Source organism: Ochotona princeps, chromosome 16 (genome assembly GCF_030435755.1).
Source record: "Ochotona princeps isolate mOchPri1 chromosome 16, mOchPri1.hap1, whole genome shotgun sequence".
Lineage (NCBI taxonomy): Eukaryota > Metazoa > Chordata > Mammalia > Lagomorpha > Ochotonidae > Ochotona > Ochotona princeps.
In genome coordinates, this window is record NC_080847.1 from 54394735 (window position 1) to 54405474 (window position 10740).

The window sequence follows — 10740 nt, forward strand, 5'->3', positions numbered from 1 at the left end:
GTGTTGCTGAGCTGACCCTGCAGGGTGAGGGCTCAACAGAGAGATCGTAACAGTCACAGGGCTCCTTCGTGGACCAGGGATGGAGCTAGGGCCGAGACTGGGGAGTCTAGAATGCTCTGGAATCCTACACCTAGCAACACATGTCTGTTTCTATACATACATGTATCATATATATATAATATAAATACAGATATCTATTTTTTTTTTCTCCTGGTTCCTGCAGTGGGGTTAGAATCGGCTCGAGCCGGGGGGATGCAGTGCTTTGGGGAAGGTCCAGAAAGTTATGCTGTGAAACCTGAACTACTGACTTAGTGAGCGATGGGGAACACGGCGCTTGCCTCAGTTCCCCCTATGTGGAATGGGGCAGGGGAACCTGAAGGCTCTGTGAGGTCCTCCCTTGGTGATGGGTCTGGCGGTGGGGGTGTGGGCCCTGGGTGGTTTCCAGCCCATGCAGGTACACAGCACAGGGCCTTCTGGGGGGGCACGCACTCTGAGCTTGGGCGTCTGAGTCCCAGGGCCGGAGGTCGGTGTCATGTTGCTGACGCGGGCAACACACAGTGGTGTGCCAATTTGAACTTGGGCACTCTCCTTTCAATGCAGCTGTGTGCGTAAGGAAGCAGGGGAAGGTGTGGATGTGGGAGACTGGGATGGAGTTCCTGGCTCCTCACTTCCATCTGGCCCAGCCCTGACTGTTGGAGCTACTTGGGGAGTGAATCAGCAAGTGGAAGATTCTCTTTCTCTCTGCCACCCTACAAATAGGTTATTGGACTCACAGGGCCAGCAAGCAGTATCAGGGTCATGGCTAAGGGCAGGGCTACCTCGTCCTTGGTCTAGCTCAGGGGACTGGGCAAAGAGGAGGGAGCTCTGAAGCCCACACAGGAGAAGGGGGTATTCCCCACACAGGTTTGTCACCCCCAGTTTCAGGGCTCCTTGGTGAGGCCATCGATGAGTGTGTTTCTGGGACACAGCTCCTCAGACCTGCCCCACCCCGCCTCCGGCTGCCATCCACCTAAGTGTCCAGCAGGCTGGGAGCCAGTCGCAGAGCGAACCGGTGCCAGGGCAGGGGAGGACGTGTCCCCATGCCCAGCTCCGGACCCAGGCCAGGCACATCATTGCGCGAATACTGCAGCGAGCTGGCGGCCCCCTTCCGGTTTCCCTGTCTCCCTTTATCCTTCAGAATCCCTGTGTAATGACCGGATGGGATTAATTAGCTGGTCACTCTCACAGCTCAGGGTGTCCCGGGAAGGAACAGGGGATGATGGAATCCCAGGGATGGCAAAAGACCTTATGGTGGGGTGACGGGACGAGGATGGGACCGGGTTTGGAAGAAGAGAATTGGGAGAATTAAAGCCCGCACCACCATGCCTCCCTCTGCCGGGCAGGACAGGACCCGGTCACTCAGAAAGGTCAATGAAGGGATTAGGAGGCTCGAAGTCTCCATATCTAATCCTACTGCTTAGCCAGGTCCTGGCCCTGAATCCGTCCCTGCCTGCGCAACCCAGGGACGCACATGAGGATGAGCCCCGGGCATCACTGGGGTCTGACTTTACAATGCCTCTGTGGTTTCCATCCAGGTGGGACCCGCGTACCTGCCGGCAGGGCAAGGAATGGAAACAGGAGGCAGTGGAAGGGGAGGGCTCCAGGTGCGGAGAGCAGGAGATTGAGGGGCGCGGTGGGATGGGGTGAGGAGAGCAGAGTGGGGAGCCCCCGGAGGAAGCAGAGATCAGGGAAGGTGCTGAGCAAAGGGGTGGCGTCTTTAGGGGAGGATGGTAAGCTAACGGGAGGGCTTGGTGAAGAGAGGGCGGAGCCTGAGAAGCAATACGAGGCAGAAGGCAGAGCCTGTGCCTGCACCATATTTGGCGTTTTTCCCTATCGTGCCATTCTACGTGACTTGGCACCAAAGTGGCATGGCTTTGGAAGAAAAGAATGTCTTTCTCGTCCCACTACCGTTTCAAGATGCCGAAATGGACGGCCTCTTGCGCGGTGCTGAGGAAAGGGTTTGGAGGTGGAACCCGAGAGGGAGAAGTCCGACACAGGGAGGCGAACGCGACCCTTGGTTGCCTGGCAACCACTGCGGTCCGAAGCCCGCGTGGCCCGCTGGGAAGTGTGGCTCTCGGAATCAACCCACGGCGCCGGCCCCGCCCCCTTAGCAACAAGACTCGCAAAGTAACGCCCCCAGCAACGTGTCTGAGTCGGAACCTGGTTGGCCGAGACTCGGCGTGCCGGGTGCTCACGCGCAGGCCCAGTGTGCTTGACTCGCGCATTGCGAGGCTTCTCATTGGTAGGCCAGCTTTGCCAAGGCCTTTCTTTTGTTTCGGGGGTGGGGTCTGGCGCCCTGCCGGCGTTCCGATTGGGCCCCCGGGCCGTCTACGGACAGTGCTACATCTACTTCCTGCGTGCCTATTGGCCCTGGAGGACTAGCCTTTGACGTCGGGGGCGGAGCCGAGCGGAGGGCTCGGCGTGGATTGGGCGGTGTCAAGAGGAGGGGCGGTGCCTAGCGGCCGGGCGGTTGGGCGACGAAGGCAGAGTGTTTTCAGCGCTGAGGGCTGGCGCTGAGGAGGCGGCGGTGGCTCCCGGGGCGTTTGAGCGGGCTCAGCCGAGCCCGCGGGCCAGCGCGGAACCAGGCCCGACTGGCGGGGCCGCCCCGGACTCCCCGCGGGCCTTCCTAGCCGCCATGGAGGACGGCGTCTATGGTAGGCCGCGGAGGGGCGGGGCCGGCCGGCCGCGAACGGAGCGTTTTTTGTCGCGAACGTTCGATCGTGGGGGGTCGCTGGCCCCGGCGCCGCGGCCGCGCGGGGCTTCGCTGCCTGCCCCTCCGGCGTCGCCATCCGCGCCTTGCGGGTGGGGGGCTCGCGGCGGAGCCCCCCGAGAGCCGGGCGTTCCAGCCCATTGTTTGGGCCGAGCCCGTTTCCGGTGTCGGCGGGAGGGGGCGGGATGGAGCGGCGGCGGCGGCGGCGGCGGCGGCGGCGGCGGCGAGGCCGGGGTCGAACCCTCGGCACCGGAGAGGCCGAGCGAGCCCCGGGCCTGGCACGGGCGAGCAGACGGACCCCGCCGCGCTTCGCCGCCTCGGCGAGCTGCCGGCTGCAGTTACTGCGCCTGCACCCCCGAGTCTGCAGACCCCGGCCCCCAGCTGCCGCCTCGGCCGGCATGCGACGCCACGGCCCCTTTGCAAGTCCTGGATCCCCACGTGGAGGTTCCCGCAGCCCTGCAGGCTCCGGACCCCGCTTGTCCCCCCAGGACTCTGCCGGCCCAGGCTAGTTGCCATCAGTCAGCTGCCAGGCAGCTTCGTCCTGCCCGCACCCACACGGGGCGAGCCTTGAAGGCTCTGCACGCCCCCCGAAAGTGAAGTTGGAAAAATTTCTTGACCTGCCCCTCCCGACTCCCCGGCTCCCCAGAACCCCCAGACCTGACCCCCGAGGAGCGGATGGAGCTCGAGAACATTCGGCGGCGCAAGCAGGAGCTCCTGGTGGAGATCCAGCGCCTGCGGGAGGAGCTCAGCGAAGCCATAAGCGAAGTGGAGGGGCTGGAGGCCAACGAGGGCAGGTGAGGCCCACGGCGTGGGGCTGCGGGCCGGGGTGCCCAGGCCGCTGCTGACCGCCCCCCTGCTCTGTGCCTCTTCGCAGTAAGACCTTACAGCGGAACCGGAAGATGGCGATGGGCAGGAAGAAGTTCAACATGGACCCCAAGAAGGTATCGGAGCCCCCAGGGCTGGGAGCAGCTAGCAGCACGCAGGCCGACAGGGGGATGTGGCACCTCCCGGGTCCAGGGTGAGATGGTTGCCCGTCTCTGTGAAGCGACAGGTTAAGTCCTGGGGCCTGGGCCCAGGTCCTGGCTGGCCGCTTGTCCTGAGAGCAGCAGGTGGACCAACATCTGGGTATCTGCCTGTGTTCTGTCCCTTGCCAGGAAGGTCCTGGTCGCTGTTCCCTGTTCTGCGTGCACAAAGGATTGGCCAGTGCCCTGCAGAGACAGGCACCAGATGCCAGGGCTGTGGCCTGAGGACGGACCCTGGAGGGCTTCCCTGACAAGGGGGCACCCAGGCTTGGCTGGAGGGAGGGAGAGGTACTCACCAGTTAGAGGAAGACTTTTTTTTTTAAAGATTCATTTATTTTTATTGTAAAGGCAAATATATAGAGAGGAAGAGAGACAGAGAGGAAGATCTCCCACCCACTGGTTCACTCCCCAAGCAGGCACAATGGCTGGAGCTGAGCCAATTCAAAACCAGGAGCCAGGAGTTTGTACTGGGTCTCCCACATGGGCGCAGGGTCCAAAGGCTTTATGCCATCTACTGTTTTCCAGGCCACTAGCGGGAAGCTGGATGGGAAATGGAACAGCCAGGATACAAACTGGCACCCGTATGGGATCCTGGTGGCTGCAAGGCAAGGACATTAGCCACTAGGCTACTGTGCCAGGCTTGTGGAAGACTTATTTATATGAAAGGGAGAGATACGGCTACCTTTCATCTGCTGGTTTTACTCCCCAAATGGCCACAGCTGCCAGGCTGAATTAGGTCAAAGCCAAGAGCTCCATCTGGGTCTCCCACGCTGATGCAGAGGTCGAAGGGCTTGGGCTGCCCTCCACTTCCCTCCCAGGCGCACTGGCAGCGAGCTGGATGGGAAGTGGAGCAGCCGGGACTCCAGTCTGTGATTGAATAGGGTGCAGCTTAACCCAGTGCATGTCAAGAGCGGCCCCAGGTCCACAAGGTCTCCCAAGGCCCCAGGCCGGTGCTGGGCAGTGCTGGGGCCCCAGAAGAGAGATTCTGGGCTGCAGCGTGGACGCCTGAGGAGCCCACAGCAGCTGCCCTGTGGGTCGTTTCTTCTTGTTCGAAGTGGTGGTTGTTTGTAGCGTCACGTAGTAGGCGGGTTTGGCGATCGGCCCCTGCTCTTGGTGTAGACAGCCGGGGTAGCTGGACAGAGGCTGGAGGCAGCAAGGCCGGCGGTCATGTAGCTGCTGTGTGTGGCTGTGGCTGTGGACACCAGGCTTGGGCCCCCAAGGCCACTGAAAGCCCACCGTTGTCCACCAGGGGATCCAGTTCTTGGTGGAGAACGAACTGCTGCAGAACACACCAGAGGAGATTGCCCGGTTCCTGTACAAGGGCGAGGGGCTGAACAAGACGGCCATCGGGGACTACCTGGGGGAGCGGTGAGGGCCCCTGCGCTCCCCTCCACACCATGCCTGGCCCTGGGACTCCACTGCCGTGGGGAGGAGGGTGTCTCGGGTCTGGGCCAGCCTGCAGATACCTGGGAGGTGGCCGTCCACACGGGAGCGCTGCCCGTGCACATGGGGCTGGCCAGCTGAATACGCTGGGGACCCTGTTGGCCCCTAGGCTGAGGGCAGCCGGGTACATGGGGCTGGCTCCTGGCGTTTGCAGGCCACTGGTGTCCTGGGAACATGAGGACCGTCTCAGGACAGGGAGCTTGCGTCTGCATCCTGGGGAGAGGGGGCCACTTGAGGGGGGACGGAAGGTCACCTGGGTGATGGCTGCGGCTCCTCCAACAAGGGTGCAGCAAAAGTGGGGCTCCAGGGGCCGACTGAGCAACCCTGCAGGGTGGTGGCAGGCAGCTGTCTGGGGCCCCTGCCTGCAGTGACCCTTCCCTGTGTCTCCAGGGAAGAGCTGAACCTGGCGGTACTCCATGCGTTTGTGGACCTGCACGAGTTCACCGACCTCAACCTGGTGCAGGCCCTCAGGTGCGGGGCGGGCAGTGGGGGCAGAGGGACACAGGCACAGGTGGGCAGCTGAGTGCTGTGTGGAGTGTGAGGGGCCCTGCCAAGGGCCTCCTGCAGGGGTGGCCGTATCCAGGTGTCCACTTGTCCTGCACATCAACACACTTGGGCACACGGGCCTGCCTTGGAAAGCTGAACCCGAGAAGTCCTCGTAATTTTCTTTTATAAGATTTTTTTTTTTAAAAGATTTTATTGTTATTGGAAAGCCGGATATACAGAGAGGAGGAGAGACAGACAGGAAGATCTTCCATCCGATGTTTCACTCCCCAAGTGATCTGCAACGGGCCGGTGCTGTGCCGATCCGATGCCGGGAACCTGGAACCTCTTCTGGGTCTCCCACGTGGGTGCAGGGTCCCAAAGCTTTGGGCCGTCCTCAACTGCTTTCCCAGGCCACAAGCAGGGAGCTGGATGGGAAGTGGAGCTGCCAGGATTAGAACCGGCGCCCGTATGGGATCCCGGCACGTTCAAGGCAAGGACTTTAGCTGCTAGGCCACGCCGCCGGGCCCAAGATTTATTTAGTAATGTTTTGTTTAAAATGCAGTTATGCAGAGAGAGATCCTCTAGTTCACTCTCTAAATAGCCACGACAGCCCGGGCTGGGCCATGCTTCCTCTGGGTATCTAGTATGGGTGTGGGGACCCAAGCCCTGGGCTGGCTGCCACTGCTTTCCCAGGCACTTCAGCAGGGAGCGCGATCAGAAGTGGAGCGCCAGGACTCCACCCAGAGCCCATATGGGATTCCAGTACTGCAGGCAGTGGCTTTACCCGCTATACCACATTTCAGCCCCCAGATTTTTAAAAAGATGTATTTTCGTTGTATTTGAAAGGCAGGCAGAGCTCTTCCATCCCCCGCTTTACTCTCTGAGTGCCTGTAGCAAGCAGCCAGGGCTGGGCCAAGCTGAACCCCGCAGCCAGAGCCCCAGCTGAGTGTTCACCCCCTGTGGGTGGTGGGGCTCCAAGGACCACTCCTTGCCTGGCAGCCGCATCGGACGGGAATAGCTGGGTGCTCTGGCATGGGAGGTGGGCGTCCTGAGCAGTTCCCCAGGTACCCCCTCCCCTGCACCCTGACTGTGAGCTGCACCCCTGGGGTGGGGGTCACATGCCAAGGCCCGAGTGTCTAGATTGCTTGCTGACCAGTGAGGAGGGGCGCCCACACCCCAACCCCCGGTCCCCATCCAGGCAGTTCCTGTGGAGCTTCCGCCTCCCCGGGGAGGCCCAGAAGATTGACCGCATGATGGAGGCCTTTGCCCAGCGCTACTGCCTGTGCAACCCTGGCGTGTTCCAGTCCACAGGTGAGGACGCGCCCCCGGGCTGGGGGAGGCAGGGCTGGGGCAGCCCCGCTGGCCGGCCGAGGCTCACCTGTGCCCGTGCTCACCTGCGCAGACACCTGCTACGTGCTGTCCTTCGCCGTGATCATGCTCAACACCAGCCTGCACAACCCCAACGTGCGCGACAAGCCGGGCCTCGAGCGCTTTGTGGCCATGAACCGGGGCATCAACGAGGGCGGGGACCTGCCCGAGGAGCTGCTGAGGGTCAGGCCCTTGCCCGGCTCCCCGGCTGAGGGCTCCCCGGGGGGGCGCTGGCACGGGCCCCTGCCGCAGTTGTGTCTCTGTCTCCTCTGCCGGCATGTGGCCCCGCTGCGTCTGGCTGCTGTCGCTCTGCCTGTCCCCATCTCCCTGGGCTTGCTGCACACGTCTGCCCCTCCAGCCTGCTCCTCTGCCCCTCACACTTGGGGTGACTCCGCTCTCCCTCACCCCTCCCGGGCCCTCTGACCTGACCCCCTCCCACCCCCAGAACCTCTATGACAGCATCCGCAACGAGCCCTTCAAGATCCCGGAGGACGACGGCAACGACCTCACCCACACCTTCTTCAACCCGGACCGCGAGGGCTGGCTCCTGAAGCTGGGTACGTCTGCCGCGGCCTCTCCGCCTTCCTCCATGGGGTGCTGGGGGCCTGCAGGTCTGGGCGCTGCACTTGGCCTCATACAAACCTGCTGTGTGACCTGAGGCAGGCGTTTGGCCTCTCTGAGCCTTCCTGAGTGTGCTCAGCCTTATGTCCTGGGCCAGGCGTGCCTCTGGGCGGGAAGTGCTGGTTTGGCCCCAATAGGCGGGAGTGTTCGTCGAGGTCGCCTCCACCGCAGGCAGCAGACCAAGTCAGGCCCATGTCCCCTCGGCTGCAGCCCTGTCCAGTTCGTCCCCACAAGCAGGCAGCACAGAGCTGGAGTGGGCAAGGACACCTGTCCCAGAGTCCCTGGACGACTCCTGGCCCCTCAGATTATTTCCCCAGTGGGGATGGGCGATCTGCACGGGCTGGCATGACTCGAGCCCCTGCCCAGCCAGGGCTGCTGAGTGGGGTGCGGTGCTGGAGTCTGCATCACCGCTGGCTGCCTGCTCACTGGGCACCGGTCACCCCGAGCCCTGGGCTGAGAGCCACTGGCTCTGTGCGGGGGGAGCTGCTGAGGACAGAGGCCGGCCAGGGCCAAGGGCTGCACAGACCTGTGGGTGTGGCCTCATGCTCTTGACCAGGCAGTCCAAAGGGTGTCTCCCCAGAACCCTCATCGGTAGGCTACTCCCTGAGCAGGACACATTCCCGCAGCCCATCTGAAAGCGCTGCGGTGCAGGCCCCGTCCCGTGGTCACAGGACAGAGGTGGCCTCGCGCCCTGCTGTTGGCCCAGCGCATCTGCTAGAACAAGGAGCGCTCGCTTAGAATCCTCAGCTGGGAGAGGGCTTCTGGGGGCTGGTTCTGCTCAGGGTGGCGGCGGCCAGCAGGTGGGCGGTAGGATGGCTGACTCCAGGGTAGAGTCCAGAGAGGGCAGAAGGGTGTCTTAGGGTCACAGGGCAAGTTTGTGTGGGAGCTAAGCACCCAGCGTCCTCCTCGGGCCCAGGCCAGGGTCTTGTCCTGGCTGTGCGGTGACCCACAGCAGGACCTGGTGCCACAGCCCCACCAGGCTCTCCTGGCAGAGAGGTCCAGGGGTGGGCTGGTGCCACCATGCTGGGCCCAGGGCCTTGGCTTCCCAGGGAGAGAGGCTGTGGCCATTGCTCCCTTGAGTGGACGTAACTGGTTTTCTTCCCTCTCTCCCCCTCCCGCCCCGCCCCGCCCCCTCTCCGTGTTCTGGCTGCGCCATGCCTCTCTCTCTGCCTGGCCCCGCACACCCCCTCCTTGGCCTGCCCTGTTTCTGTCGCCTGCGGCTCTTGGGGGCGCCCCCTCTCCTGCCTTCCCTCCTCCTGCACCTGGCCCTGCCTGCTTTCTCCTGTCTGCCCCAGGAGGTAGGTACCCAGCCAGCCTGGTGCCCAGCACTAGACGCGGGGAGAGGCTGCCCCGGCCTCAGGCCCCTGGGGAGGAGGGCCAGAAGTGTGGCACCCCCACGCACACCTGTGCCCACTTGTCTCTCTCCCACACGCCCGCTGCGCCCTAGATCGGAGAGCCCTGCCTTTCCTGCTCCGCCTCTCCCGCCCCGTCTCCCCGCGGCCCTGTCCCCCCGTTGAGCCCGGCCCCTCCCGCCCCTTCCCTTTCAGGGGGCCGGGTGAAGACTTGGAAAAGGCGCTGGTTCATCCTGACAGACAACTGCCTCTACTACTTTGAGTACACCACGGTGAGCAGGGGCTGCTGGGCCGGGCCGGAGCCCTGCGCTGCCCGAGGGGCTGGCACCCAGAGCTCTGTGTGTCCCACAGGACAAGGAGCCCCGAGGAATCATCCCCCTGGAGAATCTGAGCATCCGCGAGGTGGACGACCCCCGGAAGCCGGTTAGGCTCGCTCTGTCCCCCTTCCTGCCCTGGCGGGGACGAGGGTCCCGGCCTCAGGCGGGCACTCAGTGCTGCCTCCTCTCCCCATGTCACCCCAGAACTGCTTTGAGCTCTACATTCCCAACAACAAGGGGCAGCTTATCAAAGCCTGCAAGACCGAGGCGGACGGCCGCGTGGTGGAGGGCAACCACATGGTGTACCGGATCTCGGCGCCCACCCAGGAGGAGAAGGACGCGTGGATCAAGTCCATCCAGTGAGTGCTGGCCCAGGCGGGCGGGTGTGCGGGCCTGGCGCCTGCTCCTCGCTGTGACACGCTTCCCCCGCAGGGCGGCTGTGAGCGTGGACCCCTTCTACGAGATGCTGGCCGCCCGGAAGAAGCGCATCTCGGTCAAGAAGAAGCAGGAGCAGCCCTGACCCCGCCCCCGACACCGTTATTTATTTTGGAGCTGCCCCGCCGGGTGGCCGGCCCCCCCGGGTCCTGGGGCTGCGGATCCTGGTTCCCATCTGGAAAGTTCACCTCTGGCTCCTCACTGGTCATTTGTAATTAACACACTGTTGGTAATCTTATTCGTTATTTAACCGCTCCCGCCTGTAGAGCCCTCATTTCGTGGGGTTGACGCCATGTGGAGGTCCTTGGCACACAGCCACCCAGCTAGCCTTGCCCCTGGCAGAGGCTGTTGGGCCCCGTGAGGGGAAGGGGTGCCTTCTGCACGCTGCTCAACGGCCCCTGCCCAGTCTCAGCCCTTGCTGTGGCACTCCTGCGGTGGGCTTGGAGTGGACTGTGCAAGCTGATGGGGTCATGAGCTGTGCCCAGGGCAGTGACGCAGGCCAAGCTGGAGTGCCATGGGGGGACCTGGAGGAGGGTCAGGGAAGAATGTGGCTGGAGAAAACAGCCCGGGCCTGGGTGTAACTCCCAGCAGATCTGCCCAGGCCTGCAGTGTGAGGCCACCTCTGAAGGGAAAGCCTCAGAATGTACGATGCCCCCTTTTGCCTCTAGTTGGGGTGTGCGTGGTCCCCCTGCAGTATAGGATTTCTGGGCCCCATGCCACCCTTAGGTGCTGTGGAGACCCTCAGGAGGAGATGGCAGGTTCATGGCTTTGGCCGTGTGGCCTGCCTAGAGGTGTCGCCCTCCACCTGGTCCACGTGCACATGTCCAGCCCCAGTCGTTGCACGCTCGAGTCGGGGTAGAGCTGCCCGTCCTGCCTTGGGCCATCGGCACCTGCTGGCACCTGCTGGCGTGAAGGGTTTGGTAGCGCAGTGGCAGCACTGCCTCTGT

At 63.2% G+C, this 10740-nt stretch overlaps 1 protein-coding gene across 4 annotated transcripts; it reads left to right on the forward strand.

Annotated features, from left to right (window-relative positions):
• The first annotated feature begins 2195 nt into the window (after positions 1-2195).
• On the forward strand, positions 2196-10048 carry CYTH2 (cytohesin 2). Of its 4 annotated transcripts, none has more exons than XM_058674559.1 (12): positions 2196-2281; positions 3396-3543; positions 3624-3690; positions 5021-5139; positions 5605-5685; positions 6899-7011; positions 7103-7251; positions 7514-7626; positions 9235-9313; positions 9393-9464; positions 9563-9717; positions 9791-10048. In XM_058674559.1, the coding sequence occupies exons 2-12, from the start codon at positions 3425-3427 to the stop codon at positions 9876-9878; spliced, it is 1155 nt and encodes a 384-aa protein (XP_058530542.1). In that variant the 5' UTR covers positions 2196-2281; positions 3396-3424; the 3' UTR covers positions 9879-10048. The 4 variants fall into 4 exon arrangements, with proteins under 4 accessions (XP_058530542.1, XP_004597074.1, XP_058530541.1 ...); XM_004597017.3 differs by lacking the exon at positions 2196-2281 and adding an exon at positions 2321-2693 and having other exon boundaries at positions 7514-7625; positions 9237-9313; XM_058674557.1 differs by lacking the exon at positions 2196-2281 and adding an exon at positions 2920-3253 and having other exon boundaries at positions 7514-7625; positions 9237-9313.
• Positions 10049-10740: the final 692 nt, after the last annotated feature.

What these genes read in the sequence shown, in the direction of transcription:
- CYTH2 (XM_058674557.1), top strand. Translation starts at nt 2,935, where the DNA reads ATGGAGCGGCGGCGGCGGCGGCGGCGGCGGCGGCGGCGGCGAGGCCGG. An exon ending in TGCCCGAGGAGCTGCTGAGG is followed by an intron (nt 7,252 to 7,513) that starts GTCAGGCCCTTG and finishes TCCCACCCCCAG; the next exon opens with AACCTCTATGACAGCATCCG. An exon ending in GCGTGGATCAAGTCCATCCA is followed by an intron (nt 9,718 to 9,790) that starts GTGAGTGCTGGC and finishes CTTCCCCCGCAG; the next exon opens with GGCGGCTGTGAGCGTGGACC.